Source organism: Magallana gigas, chromosome 6, assembly GCF_963853765.1.
Source record: "Magallana gigas chromosome 6, xbMagGiga1.1, whole genome shotgun sequence".
Taxonomy (NCBI): domain Eukaryota; kingdom Metazoa; phylum Mollusca; class Bivalvia; order Ostreida; family Ostreidae; genus Magallana; species Magallana gigas.
Genome location: NC_088858.1, coordinates 11757080 through 11781947, shown reverse-complemented (window position 1 = coordinate 11781947; position 24868 = coordinate 11757080). Strand labels below are relative to the sequence as shown.

The 24868-nt window shown below is 35.4% G+C and overlaps 1 protein-coding gene across 2 annotated transcripts in view; it reads right to left on the bottom strand.

Moving 5' to 3' along the window:
• Positions 1–24868, bottom strand: part of LOC105317811 (inactive tyrosine-protein kinase 7) — a 46515-nt gene continuing 21647 nt past the window's right edge. For both annotated transcript variants that reach the window (XM_011414541.4, XM_066086668.1), the window contains exons 3-17: positions 24583–24718; positions 18004–18158; positions 16613–16760; positions 14836–14972; positions 10083–10212; positions 7190–7356; positions 5931–6070; positions 5157–5304; positions 4551–4817; positions 4068–4216; positions 3569–3689; positions 2822–2989; positions 2336–2563; positions 1832–2064; positions 1–1681 (exon numbers count right to left, since the gene is read on the bottom strand). In XM_011414541.4, coding sequence (XP_011412843.3) covers positions 1061–1681; positions 1832–2064; positions 2336–2563; positions 2822–2989; positions 3569–3689; positions 4068–4216; positions 4551–4817; positions 5157–5304; positions 5931–6070; positions 7190–7356; positions 10083–10212; positions 14836–14972; positions 16613–16760; positions 18004–18158; positions 24583–24718 — 2948 coding nt within the window. In that variant the 3' untranslated portion in view covers positions 1–1060. The remainder of the gene's footprint in view (positions 1682–1831; positions 2065–2335; positions 2564–2821; positions 2990–3568; positions 3690–4067; positions 4217–4550; positions 4818–5156; positions 5305–5930; positions 6071–7189; positions 7357–10082; positions 10213–14835; positions 14973–16612; positions 16761–18003; positions 18159–24582; positions 24719–24868) is intronic.

Sequence of the window (24868 nt, the reverse complement as noted above, 5' to 3'; positions counted from 1 at the left end):
TTAAAAAATTACATAGTAATTTATTACTATTTGCATAGATCTGACACAATAAATTACAGATCATAATATTAAAACAGAAATTAAATCTTGGGCAGCTTTAACATGATCCATAAACATGTACACACTTTTGGGTAATACTGTAAAACAGTTGAACATTCAAGGATTTTATGAAAGTTTTAACACAAGGAGTTTCACTGATAACAATTACAATTGTCAAACTTTTACAAGATTGTTTACAACAACACATTGCCTCTTTTTGGTCAATAAAGCAACAAATGGACTATATAAGTATATAGCAAGTTAACATGTTTGTCTTGGTTTGGTACACAAAGCATGACATCATAGCTGTATCTGAGATAAAAACTGCAAAACACAATACATTAATGATTCTCTAAACACATGAAAAATAAACAGACAACACTAACAAGCACTATTCCTTTAACTCTTATTTCATACATACAGCAAAACAAGTGGTCAATACACTATTCTTGTTCAAAGGTATATACTGTAATGTTCCGTTCTCCTCTCTTGAGGATCACGAGGACCATATTATTTAGACTGAATGACTTCAGTGAGTAAGAAACAATTAGACAAACATACAGATATAGGAGCAACATTTACAACAATACTGCTGAATGAACGACGTTACCCTATGGACCAGCATTGCGCCAACAAGTCATATATCACAAACCTTCAGATAACACACACACTCCACAATCATACATATAAACTCAATTTAGCTTTACAAAATATTTTATCCTTACATGCTTCGCAGTTAATGGACTACTCTCATCCAGTTATAACAAAAATTCATGCCATTCTACAAATTCTGAGGATAAAGCACTAATGATTCAGTACTACAGAAAATGGATTTCTATATCATTGAGCTGAATCAGATGAGGGCAGGGATTATCACAAAAAGCCATTTGAACAATATCTACTACACAAGACTTGGTCCTCATTGAAAAACACGCACATACAATACTCTCACTCCAAGGCACATCACAAAGTAATATTCTAGTAAGCACAGAACGATTAGACTGCTAGTCCTCTCAAATCTCTATACTGGATGTGGCGAGATTGACACGGGTAGGTTGACTGTCTGACACTTTGTCATCAATTCGCTCAAAAGTAAACATAATTCAGTAAACTGTGGCCGATCTCTCGGGTTCTCAGACAAGCACTTCCTTATAACATCTCTCAGCTCAATTGGAATTTGCTCTGTCAATGGTAGTTGAATATCACAGCATTTAAGTTTTCTAAAAACCTCTTCATCCGTCAGCGTGGGGTAAGGCAGTTCCCCGAGACTGAACACCTCCCACATGAACACACCATACGCCCACACATCACTTTTTGTGGAATAGTCGTTCTTTTGCAACACTTCTGGTGCTGTCCATCTTAAAGGGAGAAAACTCTGATTATGAAAAAAGTACTCCCCAGCATACACGTCTCTACACATTGAAAGGGAGGAGATTTTAAGTTCCATCCTGGAGGTCAGTAAAATGTTTCTGGCTGCCAAGTCTTTGTGAATGAATCTGTGATTGGATAAATGCTCCATGCCTAGGGCGATCTGGTTGTACATCGTCAGCTTCTGAGCCAGCGTCAAAGGTGGAATTCGAGACGGAAATGGCCGTCCATTTATGTGACCCCTTGTAGCCAGCAAGAACTGTTTTAAGTCTCCCTGAAAGAAGTTTTCAAAAATTTCTTTAAATACCAACTGTAAGGGAATTCCTAAGTAACATCTTTTAAAATGTCAAAGTGGTTTGAATATTAGTACTATAGTAACTACCATAGAATCCATTATCAATTCTGTGGACAATATTTCCCTTACCCAGTCACAGTATTCCATTATCATAAAATGGGGCTCCAGGTCCCTACAGACACCCAACAGTTTGACGATGAAGGGGTGGTCCAGCTTGGAGTACATCTCCATTTCCTGTTTGAACTCAAAGAACAGGTGCTCGTCCTTCATGAGTAGAGACTTGACTACCACCAAGGTCTCCGGCTCCACGTCTCGGATATCACGGGCCTTAGCCAGAAATATGTCCCCAAATACTCCATTACCTACAAATAAATTAAAGGCATGTGAGGAAAATGTACTGGTTAAGTCAACACCTCATATAAATTTGTATGCAATAATTAAACAATGATTTGAACAACCTTTAAAAGGATTAAGATGATATATGTTTATAAATAAAATAAAAAACATGGAAGGAGTGTTTTTTGCTCCAAAAAATAAAATGAAGGAAAGTTTTCATGCCTTTACTAAAAGCGATAAGAGAGATGTTGGATATCTTGAGTTATAGAAAAATGACATGACAAATTTCAGCTCTACCTAACATGCCGATGGAGGAGAGGTTCTGTCGTGGATAGACCAGTCGGTCCAGGCTCCCTCGCCTCGACCGGGAGTAGGAGGAGGAGGACTGTGAGGGGTGAGAACTGAGGCCGGAGGCATGCGATCGGTTGTCGCTGTCACTCCGGCACTGGTTCCGAGACTCGCTGTCGCGCTCCTTCACCAGTAACTCATGTTGTTCTGCTGCAAGATGCCCGTTTTCTGACTTGGCTGAAAGACATATGGTACTCTAGTATTATATGGACTCAACTATCAAAGGATGTGTCTTTAAAGTTTGCAATCACAGTTTTTATGGCTTAGATATCTTGATTTTATAAGTAATCTTGATTTGTTGATTAATATTATAATTCATTCTTGCATACAATGTAGGTACATTGATGTCTATTATTAAAAAAAAACGATTTATCATGCATAAAAGGAAATGAAATACAGTATGATCAGTGACTAGTTTTTTTTTCAGACACATACTTGTTGCTTTTCTGTTTTTCCTTTGCATCAGGAGTCTGTAGCTGCAGTATGCTGTCAATGCAATAACCAAAGCTAAATATGCCCCCGCACTGCACACAGCAATGATAATTGTCTTCATCATATCAGAGCCATCGTCTGTGGATTTTCCCATGGTGAAGTCAATGGATGCTGAAAAAAGATGGAAAATAAGATTGTCTGTTTTCTGAGCAAAACATATACCATATAGATTGTCTGTTTTCTGAGCAAAACATATACCATATTTTGTAATATAATAATCTAGGCCACCAATAATTAAGTTAAACAAAAAAATTCCACTAATGCTGATTCATGCAAAATTCATACAGCTCAGATGTATGTTATAAGGAATGCCTGAGAAATATTTCTCCAAGATTACAAAAGACAAAAAAAATATATTAAAAAAATTAATACCAAAATATTTTTCCAAATATACAACTTAAAAGTATACTTGGATTCTGTATGCCAGGAAATTAACAAACTGATTTCATTCTGTAGAAAACATTATTACATGTATTAATATGCACTACCAACCATATAATTTGAAAGACTTTGCCTGAGAATGAGAAATAATGATTCTATAATCTAATCCAAATATCTGCCAGACAATTCTCGTGGCATTATGCAACATGTATCACAATATGTACTTTAAACTGCCAGGAAAATTCAAGTACAGTAAACATTCCAGCATTGTTACAGATCCCTATCAAAGCATTAAGCAAGGAGTCTTACTTGTCACAGTCAGAAAGGCCTCGATGCGAACTTTGCCGGCGACATTGGAGGCTACGCAGCCATATCTTCCCTGATCTTCCATGTAGACTTTTGCGATGAAGAGGGTGCCGTTGGGGAACAGCTGTGTAGCAAGAATGAACGAAATGTTTAGATTTGCAAACGGTCATAAAAATAAACCAGCGGTCATCACAGACACAAAATATAATATTTAATGATTAGTGTAAAAATTATTTTTTGTCAATACAAATTAATATTCCGTATTCATTGTTTTCCAAGATGCACAAAATGTGACAGATATCAATTATTTTGTTTACGTTCACGCACAAACACAGACAAATACCCATTACTTTACTTTGTTTTGTGAAGCAGCTAAAGGTTATAGACCTTTATAGTTTTGATCATAATAAATCTAGACATTGCAAATTACTTTTTAAGTACTGGTAATCATTAACCTAAGATATAAGATCCTATATTCTGGTACACAAAAACAGACACTGACCTTGATCCTGCTGCTGTCAATGTCTTGGAAGTAATTCTTGTCCCAATGAATATCAGGCCTGGGGTCTCCAATAGCAACACAATGCAACATGGCAGGGTGGCCCTCATAGATTGTCATGTTTTTGGGCAACACTTGAAATCTAGGCCTCTCTGCAAAAAAAAAACCAAAAAAAAACCCAATCATTAATCGCCTGATAAGTCTTTTTTTTTTTTTTATTAATATGGTAAAGATTAAAACTTAATGCTATGTTGTGTAATAATCTTTTTATAGGTGAAACATTTTTTTTTGGAATTTTTATCTAATTTTACAGGCTCATTGATAAAAATTGAAATCATTATTCAAGCTGATATATACTATAAATGGTACACAAATATTTGTGGTAATGTAAAATCATGGGTAGTGGGTAGCCACTAAATCCACAAAACCTGATAATTGCATGGTATATTGTTACAGCTAGGCCATGCAATGAGCTCAGCTACTTACCAACAACGTCTATGTAGACAGTGGTATTGATGGAGCCTTGTTTGTCATTGGAAGCAGTGCATGTGTACATTCCCTCATCAGACCTCTGCACTTTAAAGAAGTTCATGGTACCCCCCATAGTGGTGAAGTGGGAGGCTGTATTGACTGGGGAGGATTTCATCCAGCTGATGCGGACTGGTCCGTCCCCCTCCGCCTTACAGGTCACTGATGCATCATGGTATAGCTCAATGTGTGAATTTTCAGGAGGAGGTGAAAACTTTAATTTTTCTGAAATGGGCAAAAATTAAAAAATCATTTAACGGTATCTTGGGTTAACTTCAGCATAGCTGGAGCTTAGCTATATCATATAAAATACAACAGTAATGAATTTAATTTGTATCAAAAAGAAGTGGTCAGAACTATCTTGAATACAAGTTTTTTCATATCATGAGAAAATAATTGAGGCTAGCATGAAATTATTCAAAATACACCAAAGCACTCCCTTAATAAGCTCATGGGTATCTAGGTGCAAAGGTCTTCATAGTGCTCTTCATTGTTCAATGAACAGTGTATGGTCATTTAAAGCCCCTAAGTAATCCCCCCTCCATCACCTGTCGATCGACCTACTTTTGACGTGGAGGTAGGCACCCTGAGACTCCACCAAGCTCTGTCCTGTGGTGTTGGCCACACACTTGTACGTCCCTGCATCAGCCATCTCCGTCTGCTGTATTGTTAGAGTACCATGCTCTAAGTCAATGATGTGCCTCATAGAGCCCTGAAGGAACAAAATCTTTTCATTTTTTTTTCTGATCCTTTAAAGCCCGTCCCTTTTAAACACTTGTTCATCAGGGGGCCTTTAATCTCTCTTAATAAAATATGCAAAAAATTGTGGCTTGTAATCTGTTTCTAAATTCTCCACAAGCTTATTATCTCATCTTTGAAATGCTACTTATAAAACCACCAAATGGTCATCGGTTTGACTGGTGGGAGAAAAGGAAATCCTTCAAGGGAAAGGATAACACTAATATCAAAGACCACTTCCTGTATACAGGGGATTATGGTTTCTATAATCCCGGTTATCATCACTAAATGAAATTTTCTGAATAAAGTAAAAAATCTACTTTATTGGATTTTGATCTTCTTATCTTCTTTTTATTGATGAATCCTTTCAAGACTAAATAACACTGCATTATTTAAATTTAATATCCAAGAAAATGTATTATTTATATAAAATAATACTTATGAACCCATTCATGTTAATGTACTAGGTATCATAAATACAGGTAGACCATATACCTTGGTTTTTTTCCAAAAGACAAGATGAAAAATGGATAATTTGAAATATTGTTTCACAGCAGTCCTAAATAAAGTTTCATCTGAGATTTGGGTACATGTACTGACCATTCTGATTAGCTGGCCGTCTTTCTCCCAGATAACCGTGGTGACAGGGTATGGAGTTCCCGACACTTGACAGCTCAATATGGCTGGACTGTCTTCTTGGACGGCCATGTTTAATGGAGGTCTCCGAATAGTTGGAGGTACTGAGGGGAAAAAATGAAAGAATGTAAAAAAAGTGCAAATGTACTAAGGATCTATCCAAATTTCACCAGACAGGTCGTTAAAAATAACTTCACACAAGGATTAATGTTTCCTTTCTTAGAATCTAAACTTGGATGTAAAAATACACAAAAACATGAAGATGCTTGCCAACGAATGTCATTAATGTGTGAACTGGGCTATCAATTAACATATATTTCATGGAAAGAAAGAGGGGATCAGTATGCGGTGTTCTGTTGGCAAAGGCTTTGAAGTTTGGCCAAGAGGACATAAAACATATTGCATATCTTTGAGAAATATTAACCAACTGAATTTATTACTTCTGAACTGTTGAAATGTGATCGTTCTGTCTCCTATACACTAATCAAAGATGATCTGAATTGATAACAGGGTGTTAGATTTTCACATTTGTTACATTCAAAACTGTTTAACATTTTAACACTTATACTTTGGTCACCTATGGTAAATATGATACAAATGTAATTTAATTAAAAAAACCCATCTGATGTTGGTACCTTTATGTTGACTTTGCAAACCTGGTTTTAATGAATGCCTAAATTGCTTCTGTTTTTTTTGCAGGAACATGTACCTCAAGCTAACTTCACCCTTATTTTGTATAAAATCTGCTAAAAGATTAACCTGATTACCATAATTTTTATTGGTATGTTCAGTTTTTTGTCTCACAATTCCCACAAAAAGTTCAATTCATCATCAATTACATCACCTAAATGACAGGTGTATATTTTACCGATTTAAGAGGAAAAAAATCCATTGGCTTGCAGTTTGGAAGGGTTTATTCCCTGTTCACCAGATGCTTTATAAAACTAATCTACACAGCAGCACAGGTTCGAAACACCCTAATGTTAATCTGAAATTTGTATTTTCTTTCACTGGAACACTGATTTTTTGAAATACAGCACTACCAAATGAACTCTTGAATAACCAGTATCACCCATCTGTCATGTTTAAATCTTGCTAATCTGCTTAGTTTATATAAACTTTATCAAAGTACACTTCTAAATAAGAAACAGCATGAATATGTTCATAGAAGAAAATGAATCAATGTTCTAGGTTCGTACCCTATGTCATATGTGTATAACTACCTGAGACTATGATCCAAACTTTCTGTAGTTTTTCTCCGGCAATGTTGCGGATGATGGCCGTGTAATTGCCAGAGTCCATTTCTTGTGGTCTTTCAAAAATCAGGTCAGTTTCGTTTACATGTATGTTACCACTTGGCCCAATAACTAGACCACTTCGATCCCGCCATCTACAAAGGGAGACAACTCAGACATATATATATATAATCACGTCATTCACGTTTGCAGAAAACTGCATGATGCTTAGATTAAACTCGCACAGATTAAATTTAATTCAATTTGTTTTTCATTGAGAACTACCAGGATGTTTTCCCTGGATGTGGTCTTGAAACAAATCCCAAACACTGCAGAAACTAATGGAGTAAATTGGGCTCCATTGATTTAATCTGATCTAACAAGTGGCAACACTAATTTTAAGGAAGACATGAAAATTGATCTGGATATCTGGCATATTGGAGTAATCTATTGCTGATGATCTGCCACTTGACTTCACTTCCATCTTGTTGGCATTGTTTTACCTTCACTTACCAGGAATTTTCTCTAAACCACCTGAAAAAGTTCACCTGAGTGGAAAAAACTCTCTCCCAATACTATGGCTTAGAAAAGCAGTACAGAGTATAAATGTAACACAGGAAACCAGAGGGGGCTTCCAGGCAGTTACAAGACACGAGGGGCTATGTTTTCCATCAAGGCTGTTGTACAGGAAAGGGGATAAAACAGTATTTAATGAGATAAGTTAAATACAGAAGCCATGGTGATGACAGACCTCCATCCAAATCTTGGATCAGAAGGGGGAGGCTTTTTTGAAGTGCACGATAAAGGTATCATGTCAAAATATCTTGACATTACCGAGTGTAGATCTTTTTTCTCTTTTTTCATTTGTCGGAAATACTTTGCATTGGATACAAATGAAAGAGATAGTAAAGATACACAATGAGACAGTGCACAAGTTTGTTCAAACATATCAACGTATAACGAAATAAACAGAAAGCCAATCTCTCCCTCTTTGAACTGAAGACAGATCGCTAAATCCCATACAGGAATTTAATACAAACAGTAATGCACCAAGACTGCACAGGTAGATTGGCAAATTAAGCATAAACTTCCATGCAAGATATTTCGACCAAAATATTTTGATTGTGAAAAAATATGAATGCACTCAAGTTAATCATTTAATGGGGAGCAGACGGTATGAAAATCTCATCTGAGTTGTGTTCTCCATTCAATTGGCCATAATAATTCATCCTTAATGCAAATTAATAAGTTCAGTGTGTGGTTGTCTACCAACAAGCGCTCAGAAATGATGATTTTTCCATCAATATTCATAGAAATTCTTTTTTCTAATTAGAATGACATCAAAAGATGATATTTTCTCCTGATCTTTAATAAGCCTTATGTACCTATTAAATGTAATCTACATCATCTGCATGACTTCCACACAGGTCCAGACAAATTGGTTGGCAAGGGTATGAAGGATAATGAGAAATAACCAAACATGCAAGTGTTTGTTTGCAACAATTCCAAAAATCTGAGGAGTGACCAGGCAGCCAGTAATGACAATCTGCTGTATCCGTAGCACTGTGTTTCCTCCTGGCAGTTATGAGGGTGTTCACAGACCAATAAACGCATTTGAACACCCCCACTACTTGTGTTTTATGTGAAATTAAGGAGAAGAGGATGATTTTATGGACCACATTTTTGGAATGTTCAAGTGCATAATACACATAGCCTTGTAGTATAATCTCACTACTCTAATAATCTGCATGTGCCACCCAATCATTATGATATGCCCTTGATCTAAATTTTTTCCCCTATCAGAATAATCTGACAAATTCATCTTTTGTTTTGTCTTTTCAGCGAATAGGAGTCTGCCAATAGATTTCAATCTGTTTCGAATGATGAATTGGCCTTAGAATTCAAACTGCTGGTTCTGATACTTTCATACCCCCCCCCCCTTTCTGAAACTGACATCCTCAATGAAAATAAACTTTCAGTCAAGTATATGATCTGAAATGTTTATGAAAATAAATTCTCTCCAATTCGTACATCATGCAAAACTTTTTTTATTCTCTTTTTGCAGTCCTATATCAATAGTCAACTTACGGATCAAATTTAAGAAAATTGTAAGTTGTAAATTTTCCTCTACTTTTTGTGATCTTTAAAAACAAACACTTTGGGTGATCTGTTATGACAAGAATAAAGATTTTAATTTTTTTAGAGGGAGGATGTATTTTATCAAAGTTAAGGTAATGTTCAGCAACATTTGCCACCAATCTAAACCTTTGAGTGCAAATTTCAGAGCGTAGTCAATTTATGGATAGAATACTGACTAAAGAAGCTCACATTATCAATTTATCTGTAAATGGCTTATTCTTAAATTTCAAAATCGAGTTAATCAAAATCAGCTTCTAAATGAACAGCACTCAAGATTAAATTAAATTTCCTCCTTATAAACAAAAATCTCTAAAGTTGTCAGGGAAAACATAGAGTAGCGGAGTCACTGCTGGGAAGATTTTAATTAAAATTGATTATCAGATGTTTTCAAGCATTTGCTAATGGATAACTCAATAGTCTGTGAGTTATGCAATCTGTATGTCTAAACAATGACAGTGTCACACATGTTTAATCAACGTATTGAATGTACTGAATGTTGATTCAAGTCACCATCTTCTGAATTTTGAGTCATATTCCAAGCCATCATCTTTTCCAATTTTCTTGAAGGAATGCATTATGAATTGTTTTACTTATTATCTGCAGATTCATCAGTGCATTTGTTTCAAGACCAATATAAGAAAACATCACAAATGATATTATTACTTCATTTAAAATAGGTTTATTTTTAAAACTGAAGTTTTGAATTAAGAAATTGATTGACATCTTCATAGTTATTACTTACTCCAGTGTGGGTTTTGGTCGACCATCAGGAGGAAATACTTTGACAACAAATCGAGTGTGCATGGGGATGACAATTGGAAAGTTGGAAATTAAACGAGGCTCAAATGACTCCATCTTGAACTCTTCCAGACCTGGAAAAAATGGTGAATCATGCATGTTAAAGGTTTTCAATTAAGTGAACCCTTGCTAGGTCATGGAGACAAGATTTCCTGTAATCTGGCGCTTTTAGACGATTTTACTGATTGGTGAATTAGTGAGACTTGGTCATATCGCAGAGATATTATGTGGCAAGGAGGTCATCAATGGTGTGATCATTTGTCAACCATGTTTAGGGCTGTCAACCAATGACTAGTAATTAGTTTGCACCAACAACTGGGACACCTTCTGATGTTCTGACGATTGATCTAAAACATGCCCCCCTAGAGCACAAATCAGATTTCAGGCTGTTAAAATTGCTCAAAAAAATAAAGATGATCAAATGGGAGATGACTCTCCCCAATCTTCCACTGTCCAATGATTTGTCAATTTGTCAGGGGGTTAAAGGTCTGCCACTAAATCAGCAGGGTGTATGTAATGGACAGGGGGCTATCATGGCCAACACTTTGGCTGCTGCAGATGTGGTCAGTGATGAGGGGATGAGGGGTAAGGTCAGACACGGAATCCTCTAATCTGCCAGGTGATGGACAGCTCAATAAATCGACTCACTTTGTCTCTCGGGAGAGATGTCTGAAATCTCTGCCTGCCAAACCTCTAGATATCCCACAGCAACACATAGGCCGGATAGGGAATTGTATTGACCAAGGAGAAATTGTCATTCTGACCAAAGCACATCATTTGCATGAAAAAAGGGTATTGATTTTTCATTAAATTAAAATGGGCTAATTTAACAAATCTATTTTCTTCTATTGACAGCGAGAAAGTGTTAATTTTGCCTCTTTATTCATTATGGTTAATCCAATAGTCCATTGATTTGGTAAACATGCCTGTTTTCACACAGATAATTTGTTTCCATGCTTTGGTGTCTGCTTGTAGTATCTCTTCAATCAACAGGGATATGACAATGGGCCCAATGGTCAGACCTGTCAATGTGCGAGCCTTGTGACTCAGGTTAGACATGGTCAAACATCCCCCTCCAACACCCCCCCTTCCTGATTTTCAGACAGAGGAGGTTGAAAGCCTTGTCTTTTGTAAAAGAAACCAATGACCTGAACCCTTAATTCTGTTATTCAATATAATACCAGTTACTTACTTCGAATCAATTAGTGATTAAAACTCAGACACGGGAAATTGAGTTTTCCTTGGAATAAGACACCAAGACAAATAAATTCATTATGGAACCCATTTCTTAAGGAACCATTGGATCAAATTAATAGAAAACGTCAAAGATAATTCAAAACCATCCCCTTGATTTGCTCCCTGGAACTGTTTTTGTACTTAGAATGTACTTTTAATTTGTCAGAATTTTTTGTACGGAAGCCATATACATTCACTGTTTTAATCCTCCTTAAAACATAAAGCCTATCTGGTTACACCAGAAATATGACAGTGCATTATGGGAGACCAATCTCAGGCCATCCAAGTTATCACTGTTTTATCTGGCGGGGAAAGGTGTGGGGTATAAGCTAGGTAATCTGCATTATCGTCTCAGTGATCTAACTCAGGCTTAGCCCCCATCCATCACCCCTTGATGAAATACATCTAAAGTGTTTGAATGGCCATTTGTCAATTCAACCCCTTTTGTTCCAGAAAATGATCAAAGGATGGCAATCACTTTCAATTTTCTTCAAATGAAATCAATTATAGATCTCTCATTGTACATGCATTTGCAGTACTGAAAAGGGGGGCTTAAAATTCAATTAAGCTTGTTTTACGTTATTATAGTGTGCCAATATCAAATATAATGAAATATATTACAAAGCAAATGGAAACGTTTTCGGTATTACATACATGACGCACAAGAAAGAATCCTCAAGTCTTTTCCATTTATCAGCGGGATCTACTTCAGTAGGAACATTCAGAGCAAGAACTCTAACATACTATTTCTAAATCTGTATTTGACAAATAAATTTTACAGATAATGATTGTGACCTTCCAGCACTTGCAGCATCTGCCTCCAAATGTTTGAGGCATTCTCAGCTGTCTTACAAAAAAAAAAGAAAAAAAGAATTGAAAACTCAACCCTGTAAATGACATTTGCCAGAAAAACTATGAAAACAGTCACATTTGAACCCTTCTCTTCTTTTCTTTTACCTGAATGAAATTTTATGATGGAAAGGAAACTACCTGGTTTAACTTAACACTTGAATTCATTTTAATTATACTTACCTACATTTATACCAGAACATATGATTTTTTGTTCTTGATTCAATTACTATTTCGTATAGCTGAGAAATGATTGGCGTGCATGTTTGTGAAGGAGAAAATAACACACAAACAAGATGCGGCTAATAACTCTAATTCAACTTATCCTAAATGGCATTTTAATCATCGCCTTGCATGTAAAGGTGATATCAGAAATATTGCCAGTCTCTCTTGGGTGCCAGAGCAGGATATTCATCATAGAGAAGCCTTTATATAAAGACTGCATTTTAGTTTACAAGAATTAATTGTTTCTACTATCAGTAGCTAAAGAGTTTCACCTTTTTTTATCAGGCATTCATCTCGCTCATTCATAACGATCATAAAAATGGTTTATCAAGATCTAACCGCACTTCAAAGACGGCTAACCACATAACATCACGGAGAGGAAGCGATTTCCCCTCAAATCCTTCATAATTCTTCATTTAAATCTTCCACTTAGAAAGGAGATATTTGATAAAATATTCAGTTGGTTCTAACGGACATGGAATTCAAAAGACTTTAAATACTAATGTACTTGAAAAGTGCTTGGATACAGGTTTATTGCTAAGTCTCTGTACCACTATGGCCGGCATTTCTACAATCCCAAACTATTTATTACAAATCTAATATCTCAATAACAATAATCATTTATCAATCAAGATTTTAAAAGAATGATACACACTTTTTTCAGTGAGTAAAAATTTCCCAACATTGTTTAACAATACATAATGAGCTATTTCTGAAATTTGATGTGCAAATACAGTTTTTGAAAACATTAATGTTTCAAATTTTACTAAAATCAATTAAATGCATATATCTCATTATTTTTATAGGGAGGGGGTGGGTATGTAAATCTTAGATTATTTTATAAAAAGACAATAGAGTAATCACCTTTCTTTTTTTTCAATTTTAATACCATTTTACTTTATCTATCTCCCCCATGTTTTAAGCCATCTATTACTTAGGTAGAAGTGCACTCCGACACATATACCTGAACAAAAAAAATTACAGTTCCTTACGTTTCATTTTTCACCAAAATAAATCCATTTCTTTTATTCAACCAAAGAATCTGTATCATTAAGATGGATGAGAAAAAAACGAGAATAGCTTCCTCTGTTAGAGAAATTAGAGCACTCCAGCCTGATAAAAGATGTTACAGATGTCAGAAGGACAGGTTCTGTGCCCTGACATCCCAAGAACCGCTGCACCAGATCCAGTAAACTCACTATCACTCTATACCTAAAACCCACCATCATCCGTCTTCTTGCTAACGAGACATATTTTACGTCTGTATAAACTTAGCGCATGAAATTCTATCAACTTTACTTAGCTAGAAAATTTCTCTAGTTTTATTTCTTCCCCCCTCCTCTTCTCTGGAACAATTAATCACTGCGTAATGCTGCATTAGACTAGTAAATCATTTGGAGCATATTGAAGCTCACTTTTTTAACTATCTGGGGGTTCTCCCTTTCAAAACTTTGTGCAGTATGTTCTTAAAGATGAGTGTAACATGAAGGCTGAGCCACTTCATTTGTGAAATGCAACATTAGCCTAATGATGTGCATTTATAAACTCAGTGAGATTCCTACTGGTGATGGATTCAAGGCATCTCCATCTTTCAGGAGCTATTGAGGGTTTATACAGTATATGTTAGAAAATTTGACTGTGTTAATTTAACAGTGAGTTTTGTTTAATTTTTTTCACCGGGTCCTTCTGAACAACTGCTATTAAGTCTGCGTTTGATTTAATCAAGGTTTCCAGGATACAAGTTCCAAAAATTTGTGGCATATGCCTGGTGTTGTTTTGTTTTCTTTCGTTGTGGCATTCATTGTGAAGTTTTTAGACCCATGTCACGTGCTCCTTAAAATACTTCCTTTTTGCAAAACCAGACTTTCCTTCTCAAAGAGTCCCTAATGTTCTGATCTAAAGTTGCATTATTGTAAACAGTGCAATTCAGCTGAGGAGATCATAGGCATAGTATAAACAAATGACATGTGCATTAGAGGTGCAACATCCAATTAAATTGCTCAGAAAGCAACTTGTTTAGAATAGAAAACAAGTGCTCAAAAGACAGGACAAAAATATTTATTTTTCTTTAGACCTCTACAGCCTATCAAACCCTCATTTTGGTATTTCCTTTCTTCTATCACTTTCTCTCAGACGGCTGTAGGAAATGATATGTTTTCAAATTCATTTCCACAGCGGAAAATGATCTGGGAGTGGAATGTGGATGATTTGGGTGTACATCCTTCAGTTATTTTCTTACCTTGAAGACGGAGATTAAAAAATAACTGCATGACTCTAATATGAAGAATGTCCATACTAAATATAACATCCTATGGTTAAAATGGTGTCATGCTGTTTTAAGAGAATTACTGATCATGAACTGTGTGAGGAATGGTCCTTTTACTTACTCGCAATAAAGATCTCTGAGGTGAAGGTTTGGGAGGGGATTCTCCGGTTAGCTCCTAGCCCCTCGCACCTGTAGATCCCCTCGTCTGAGGACCGTACCCTTGGGAAATACAATGAGCCATTCTCAAAGACTTGGTACCTGAAAAAATATACTCTTGTATAATATAACAAAATTTTCCTAATTCTGTAAATTCCTAATTAAATGCGAAGAATTAATATCTGCGTAAAATCACAAAAAGCACATCTCATTGGTTATGAAATCTTGCTTTTATTTTTCAGACAAATGTAAAGTGTTTGGAATTATGATAAAAATTCGGTGTTCACAATTTTACATTTCATTGAAACACGGAATTAAGTACTCGCATATAATAAGGAATCTACAGTATCTAATTTTTTTTTACCAGTTTATTTCACAAAACACAACCATTTTTATTTTCCTAAAAAATCTGTTGACATTATTGTAATGGGTAAACGAGGCATGCCACAGCTCAATGGTAATGGTGTAGGTTCAGCTGCTTTGAGTTTGACTTTCATAAAAGCAGACAGAAAATCGGATTTTTATGACTTATTTTTTCGTCTTCACAGTAAAATAAGCCGGACCACCAGGGGTGTGTACGAGGCCTGTTATTGGCTGCATGTAAGATTGACTAATTGCCACACTTTAACATTTCCTTAATTTGTCAGACTTCTGAAATCGACTAAAGAAAGTCATAATAATTCATTTTTTGTTCTCTCTTCCACAAACTTTAGAAATATGGTAGAATCTCCTATCAGCAGGATATTGGACCATAAAAGCTGTGGCTGAGGGAATAATTAACCTATATTGTACCTCCTGCTAACTTAAGAAAATTATTAGTTACCAGTATTAGAGCATATAAAACCCAAGCATATTCGATATGCAGTTAGTACATACATGTATATCTAGATTATCATCACATTAGAACACAAGCCTTGCCCCTTCCAATTGCTTCATTTTTTGAATTACAATGGGTTTTTTTCAAATTGGCATTTTATAGTCTTATTGAGTAACAGCGATGGGCGTGGATAAGTGTAACAGAAAGATACACCAAGCCAGGAAGACAGTGACAAATGTCAAATGACATACGTAGTTATTATAAAAGTAGTATCAGTTTTTTAATGGCATGGTAAATGCTTGTACCAGGCACTCTGAGATATCTTTGTTGGCAATCTTTGCTGTTATTTCATCTTATATTTCATTGCACAAGGACAAAATATATATGCTTGAATTGACTATGTAACCACCAATAAATCAGTTATCTATCTTTGATGCTTTGCAATATCTACTTTGGTGCGATGAGATATCTATCTTTGGCAATTTAGGATATCTATATGTATCTTTGGTGCTATAAGATATTTATCTTTGATTCTTTGGGATATCTATTTTTGGTGCTTTGAGATATCTATCTTTTCCAATTTGGGATATCTACATGTATATTTGGTGCTATGAGATATCTACAGTATCTGATTCTTTGGGATATCTATCTTTGGTGCTATGAGATATCTATCTTTGGTGCTATAAGATATTTATCTTTGATTCTTTGGGATATCTATTTTTGGTGCTTTGAGATATCTGTCTTTGGCAATTTGGGATATCTACATGTATATTTGGTGCTATGAGATATCTACAGTATCTGATTCTTTAGGATATCTATCTTTGGTGCTATGAGATATCTATCTTTGGTGCTATGAGATATCTATCTTTGGTGATTTGGGATATCTGTGTTTGGTTCAATGGGATATCTATCTTGAGTTCCATACCTGCTACTGTTGGATATCTTTTCATGGAGTGAGAACCAGTCAACTCGAACTGCTTCTGTAAATGGACAATCCAGACGAGCAGGGTCATTCCTCAGGACCGTCAGGGATCGTGTGAACTGGCTCTCAATCAGATGAGGGGTACCAGGGGCTGAAATACAAGCCTGGAAGGTCAAATCTGACAAACAAGACTAAGTGACATCGTTTACCATTATTTGTGATCATGCATCAAGCTTTAAGGACATTGGGGGTAGGTTTACATGTAATTATATGTATACAGGAACAGCCTCGGTAATCCTAACACCTGGATTATTGGCTTCCACTCCTTATAGCATGCCACTGTCACATTTTTGTTTGGTTTCATCATAATATGTATCTGGTGTCCTTGTGAGGATACAGTGTCTTTAACAACTTGGAGTAATGGATCCGCCATAAATACAGATAGAGAGCCAATAAGCCCTGAAAGCTGCGTCTGCCGAGAAAGTAATCTCTAAAAAATTTTGTGAAATTTTATCTGAATAAATTTTTTATGTCTTTTTCATTCTGATTCTTAACTTTTCAAAATAAACAATCAGGTGATGAAATGTAAGTTTTCTGATAATTCTTGACACCACAATTTAAAATCAGGCTGCACTTTAACATCTCGTTGATTCTCTCACAGAAACAAGAACATACATTCACATTCATCATAAGAAAAGAGTTTACACAACCTCTCTCAATTGTACACCTTATAACTATTTGAAACCCTCAGCTAAAAAGTTAATCATTGAAAAAAAAAGGAAATCATTAGTTAAAACAACTGAGGATTTTAAAAAATATATTTGTATAAAAAATTGTTGAAGACTTGGTTATATGGCTACAATGCATATGGTTGCTGATTCATTGCTGACTTAGCATCGGTTTATTAAACGTGTCAAAAAAGCAACTAAACAGATTAGATAAACATCACTAAGTGATGAATCTTCATTGTATTATGTTTCTAATGGAACTATTATCAGGCCTTTCATCTTGAGACCACTTTGCTTCCTAAATCAGGTGACACGATCACACAAGACTTAGATAGGCTATCGCATCCAATGTCAGCTAATCCGATTCTTTTGTTAATAAGTGTTTTTTACCTGGAAAGTGAGCTTTCGTCAAAGTTGACAAGAATGAGAGAATGACTTAAACAATTTTTGAATTGGACGAACCCAGGTAAAATTAAATCTTGATGTATGTGCTAAGTAGCCCAAAGTATTTACAAAGTGACAAAAATATCAGAAAAAGATTGGTTATGAAGGGTCTTCGGTGTCATAGAAATCTGACTCGGCTACAAATTACAAAATTATCAATAATGAATCAGATAGCAGGATATTTCTACTGCACTCCCTATGAATTCCAGCCCCTTAGTTTACCTTTGACGTTCAACAGGAAGTTCTCGGAACTGTAGCGGGCGCCAGCAGTATTCTCCGCACGACATGAATAGATGCCGTTGTCCTCCGCAGTAACATTTGTGATGCGAACTTTGGAGCCCTTGTCCAATATCTTAATTCTGTTCTTGTTAAACAATCTGAAATAGTTAAAAATGTTGTAAGCTAATTTATTAATGTCAAAAAAAAAACTCTTCAGAGATTTACAATGCAGCTAGTCTATATCATGACACAACATTTTTCTACAAAATATATATCAATAAGAAACGACTTCTCCCCCATCCCGCAGTCAATCATCAAACAGATGAACCCCTGTAACACCGTAATTCCTCACAATAATCTACTTTAAAAAAAACTACAGTTTTTTGGTAGAATATCATTTTTCACACCAACAAACGTTCACCATTTTTACAGAACACACTTCATTTTTCAAGTTCTTACAGACCTCACCTGATTTGCAATCTATTACTCTTGCTGCCATAACTTACAACAATGTCATTCTGGCCTGAGTCTCTCATCAGTCAGACTTAACAAGACCAAATCTCGTTTAGTATCTCTGTTTGCTGTTTTGTTGACATCTGCATAATCTAAGCTGTCTTACAAAATGCCATTTCAATTTTTTCGGCTTTTCATAGTTTTGAGTTATTAATTACAGAAATGTCTTTATATTCTGCGAACAATTCTGCAAATGCATTTACCAGTCATTGAATGTCTAAACGCATGCACTGCACAACTTATTAACCTGTCAAAAGCAAATGTGCACCCTGGTACATGTAAAAAAGTTTAGTGTGAATTTAGTTGGGTGTCGACAAAACTAGCTACCTGTGTGGGTTCAATCACCCAGCGATTCTAAAAATATTATACAAGACACATTTTCACACAAATATTTGTAGATTATCTCATTATTTTGACATTGTGCGTCTTGTATACCTCCAAAATACTGCTGCTGCTCAGAAACAATTGAACTTGAACAAGACAAAATATCTTTCTGCTGATTCAAAGCAAGAAGTCAATTCATTTCTCCCCAACATTATCAAAATAATTCAAAAAGCTGGGATCAGGTGCCAGAATTGACATCTGTGTGTTCTCTGATTGGGATTGTGGGTTCAGAGAAATTTCCTTCACCAGTGTGTCCCCCTATCACCTATGATTTTTCATCATATTGTCTGTTGCGTCTGCTTTTCTCATTTTATCATTTTCCCTCGCAAATCCCAGCGATCTGGGAATTTTTACACTCCGATGTTGCAGAAACATTTGCACTTCTTTATACCTACCTATGGCTGACAAACTGCAGGTTTTTGATTACAGTCTGTGCCCTATTGAATTTTGACATTATTAAATGGCAATTAGGGGCCTGTATTGCATCAGTCTTTGTTATTGTAACCCTCTATAGGTGGCCCCTCTGTAAACAGTTTACATGCTCTGTGACTGGAGTCTGCCTTTCTGAATCCCCATCAGCCGGCATAATGAGCTGAACCACGACAGTGTCTGCAATAAAACTCCATTGAACAGTTATTTAATTCTTTGTAGCTGTCAGCTTACAGCTCCTTTCCTTTTTCAAAAGTGGAAATCTTATTTTCAAAGAAGGAAAACAAGAAAATAACCATTTTTTAAAAAAAATTCCTTTTGATTTCAAAGAAAAAATCTCTCTAATGCTTTGTTTTTGGTTTTCACTTCTTACAGCATCTTACAAGAACTTCCTCTATTGATATGCTAAATTCTTTCTTCATGAATTATAATTTCCTCTTCATTGTTGTCATCTTTTTTTTCAAAAAAGTCTTTGATACAATAAACTCTTTGAGTGTTGATTGATGGCCAGTGAAGGTTCTTTCTACCATACAGAAAGGGTTCCGGCTTGTGCTGAGATATTTATTCCCGGTTACAAGATTTTACAGCAATTGTTTGGCATTCTTTGCATGTGTTAAAGTATTTTAGAGTGTCTATGTTGTAGTATAAACATTCAAAGAAACATTTTTGTTGTCTTGTATATGAATAAAGGCATGTTGTTTCTATTGTGCACAGGAAAGAGGGAGGGAAAATGCAGATGTTCTTTGACATTCTGGAGTGGAGCAGTCAGTATTGCAGATGAAAAAACAAGAAACTTGAAGATGAGACCCAAAGAAAGCTTGTAAGACTAAAACTTGATCAATCAAGTTTTCATATCAAATGCAAGAAAAATTAAATTATGATGTTAATGGCTTTAAGAATCTACTGTAATTTATGTTAAATAATTAAGATGGCACATGGAATGTTGTTCATCAGTATGTTTCTTAAAGAATATTGAAACTTGTCACAATGGTATCTGAAATCATAGTCGAACTGGTATGCTCCCAAAGGCTAAAGAACAGGGGCTTATTAGGGTTGTCTTTTCAGAAATTCTTAGAAATATACATCTCTTCTATAATTGAAAACAAACATCTTAGGTTTTCAAGAGTCTGCTGTCATTAGACTTCTTCTAGTTGTTGAAAATACTGATAGCAAGAATTTCAGGTTTAAAAATCACCTGCTTATGACACTGAAAAGGGGTCTTGTGGTTGACTAAGAACAACAAACTTGCTGGAGACTTCCCAAGACGAAGTCAGACCGGCCCATCCTGTGCCCTTTTGAAAGTCAACAGGAGGGTTTTTTCCTTCCATTAGAAAAAAGATGTGCTTATAGCAAGAAATGAGCCACTAATTCAGATCCTGCTGAAGTTTATTTTGTTTAGCAATGCAATGTAATCAAGGGTTCCCTTTGTCTAAAGTGACATGGAACCCTTCCAACCAGCTGTTCATTAATGGAGGAGTAAAATCTTAAACAGCTAGGGCATCGGTACAGGTGTGAGTGGGAGAGATTACCCTCAGTTCAATGTGGCACCAGAGTTTCTCTATATATCACATCAAAAAATTTAGTCAAAGTACCTTATATAGTCAAACTTCCGTATTTTGAGATTAATGAGACTACAAAAAAAACCTTCAAACATATTGATGAATCGAGATGTTGAGATTTCAAGATATAGAAGTCGAGATACATTTACAGAAACAGCAGCTTCAAGCTCATGGTATTCCAGATATCAGTGTTTGAGATAACTAAGTTTGACTGTATAAATCTAGTCTAATGCCAAAGGACACCTGATGTTAAGATTTCCAAATACAAATGGTGTCATGATGTAGAAAAGGCAATCAAATACTGTAGGCAATTTCATGTAATTTTTAATTGATATAAATAATTGGCTTAACACATCAGCCCCTAGTATAAATGAGTACCGTAATGTTCATAAATTACAGAGCATGACTGTGTTAAGACCATTGCTAATTTTGTAATGGAAGTGAAGCAGAATTTTCATTACTTTTCTGAAGTCATGTTTACTCCTCAAATAGCCCAAGCAGAAAAGCCAGACAACATTGTTAGTTTAAGTAGAAATGAAAATCGGAAACACAGATGTTGAAAATTTATCTTAAGGTAGAGCTGAGGTGCAGTGATTGACACCATTACAGGAGATCTTTGCTGGATCACTTTACTTTGATGTGTTAGACACGGGCTCTGTTTAAGCATTATGGACGCATCATTTCCTTGGCTCTTACTGTTTCCTACCTTATTAATTTTTCCATCAGGGAGGTTTAAACATTTGATAGGCATGCATCATTTGAGTCTATCGTTTGAATATAAAAATAATAATGTGCCCAGAGGCTTAAAGAATAGGTACATCAAAAGAATCTGCTCAGTTCAAGATACACACCCATCCCCCAGCCCCCCCCCCCCTCTTCTGAATCACAATTCAAGGAAGGTCTTGGGAAGAACCCTCTGTGCATGTCAGGGCTTAATTCAGTGTTTTAAAATCAACACTTTCCCGGCAGATAAATAAACAATCAAATTGCCAAGAAAAAGTTGCATGAAAATAAATATGACGTAGAGATCCTTGTGAAAATAAACGACCAAAGGTTAACAAGTTTGAAGCAGCATGATCGTCATGTAACGCCAAATGTTTCAGATTTTTTTTTTTCAAGAACATCTTGCCGTTGATCTGCTGAATGATAGCATTTGACATTTTCAGAGGCTGGATAATTAGTGTAATTGCACAATTCTTGCAAGAAGTGAACTCCGTCTGCTGGTATGAATATCTACGTACACCCAGAAATGCTAAGGGTTTTGAAGCATCAACTCTCTTCATCAAGTACTTGGGATTATTGTCAGGTTTAGTGGCTTTTGATTGAGCTCTTTTGTTTTTACATCATTCATTTACTATATACACTGCATCAAATTCCAATAAACAAATTCTGAGTGACAGAAACTAGGGCTTTAATTAACATTGGAAACCTCCTGTGTACTTGTTGTAATGAAGATGACTTGAGCATGCAATAAAAATAGACATCAAACTCATATAAGGACATGTGAAAAATTAAAGAAAATTAAACTTTGTTCAACAATGATCCAATGAATTTTGAAGCTGATCTTAATTCATCAATTCATCATAGTTACTTTCAGTGGTCTTGGGTCTTGTTTGATGCCTTTTCTGGCAATAGAGCTCTGGCAATAACATACAGTAAGCCAGTAACAGCTGGGATAAACTGCAGAAAACGAGGAGGTGTAAAAACATGGTTCTCCAAACAAGCCACTGCCATACAAAAACACCCCACTGCAGAGATTAATATTTTTAAAATAAACTTTAGTAACCTGAAGACAAACTGTTTGGCTCTAATTGAATTTTTGTTGGCATTTTTGGAGCACTGCACTCGCCCTTCCTTCGGTTTGCAATGAATGCTTTTTCAGTTGCATATCATCATGAACAAAATCTTTCCGTCACTGTTTTATTTTCACTGGATAGAGAAAGCAGTCACTTAGTACTGGTAGGTTATAGTAGTACAACATCTTTAAACAACAGTTTCGACCATTCAAAATGATAAACTTGTACAAATAAATCTACTAGCTCCATTCTATTCTTACTGTATGAAAGCTACAGAAAACGCAGTATAACAAAATACAGTAAAAATCGTTTAGTACGAACATGGATATAGCAAAATCTCGGTTATAGCAAAGTTTTTTTTTTTAAGTCTCCAGCAGAATTCTTAACAAATCTTTGCAAAATTTTATGGTTATAATGAATTCGAATGTAACGAATTTACGGATATAACAAACTGATTTTTAGTCCTGTAAAGGTGGAGAATAACGAAATTTAAGACTTTTTTAGCAGATTTTTTTAGTATGAAAAGTTATTACTGTCATTTGACATAATAGTTTGAATGAATTTTTTTACCGTACACATGACATTTTCAATTCACAAACTGATTATTATAGGTTTCAAAAGAATGTATTTCGATTCTAAGCCTCAATTAGCAAATAATGTAGTCTGATGGAAGAAATCTTGTTCATAGCGAATTTGCTGTACATATTAAAATGAATTCGTTATACAGTTATAGCGATTTACGGATATAACAAAGTAAATCCATTGGTTTCTAGGACTTCACTATAACCGAGTTTTACTGTACACCAGTATGTGAATCAAGAACTTACACTAGCTACCATGCAACGTGTCTCCTTTGTCAGTTTACAAAATGTAAAAATAAAAATGTGAGGAAAAATGTCTTAACTGATTATAACTTTCTTTGATTGGGTCAAAGATGATCTAATGAAATTTTGAAATTCTAAACTTTAATTGACGTCATTGACACTATATGTTCTACTTGGCAAACCAAGTGATCTAATGCATATGGACCATCATTTCAAATCTGCATCAGAATTTTTAAGCAGTTGGGTGTTTTCGTGATTAAAAAATCCCAAGAGATGAGTGACGGGTTGTGTGTTATTTTAGTATCTAACTTCAAGGGAGATCACCGCAATCTGCTCTATGATCTCTGACACCTTTAAATTGTACAGACACAATCGTTAAACATGGATTGAAAACAAAGGCACCATACACATGCTTTTTCACAGCCTAAATGACATATTTACATTGTTAATTACTCCTTAGTATTCACATTTATGCATTAATTATAATGAATTAATTTTTCTGGTAAATTCTGGTCCCTTCTTTTCTGGAACGCATCTTTTTCACAATATAATTCTGACATACTTATCATAAGATGATCTTAAATTTGATTGCTAAAGTAACTTTTTGTGAATACTGTCATTTTTGTGTGTACATGTATTTGTGTCTGTTATGTACATGAGGAGTCATACATTCATTCTCACTCATAGCAGTTTTAGCTGACCATTCACCTATCTCCTAAAATGAAGATAGCTATTACTTCTACACTTCTGATACATGTAAATTAATGTTAAGTTCTACTCCTTAAAAATAAATACAGTTGAACTTTGATACCTCGAACACTGATATCTCGAATACAATGAATAAGTTGAAGTGATTTTTAAGTCCCAACAACTTATCTTTAAGTATTTTACCCTTGTTATCTCGAATACTCAGATGTCTCAAAGTTTTTAAACAGTCACATGTAGTTCGAGATAACATAGTTTGACTGTATATGAAAAGTTTGTAATATGTATGGAGAATTGATTCATATCATCTGCTTTTTTCTCAATTCTTTCAGATTCCGTTTTCGTCCCTTTCCAATATCCTCTTGGTCTCACCTGAAAGTGTTGTGGTACCAGTCAAACAGTAGGTCTGGATTGCCTGTGATTTGACACTTCAGTAGAACCTCTGTATTCAGGACCAGCTCCTCCGGTTTGGGGCGCTTCAGTTCTACAGTGGCTATTTTATCTATCCCTGTAAGTACAAAATAATCAAGTGTCATTGTGAATATTAACGACATAAAATGCGTGGAAAAAGGACATAAAGCATGTAAGGTTGCTGTAACTTGATTGCGATTGGCATTAATTTGCTTAATGTTGCTTGAAATTCTAATAAACTTTGGTT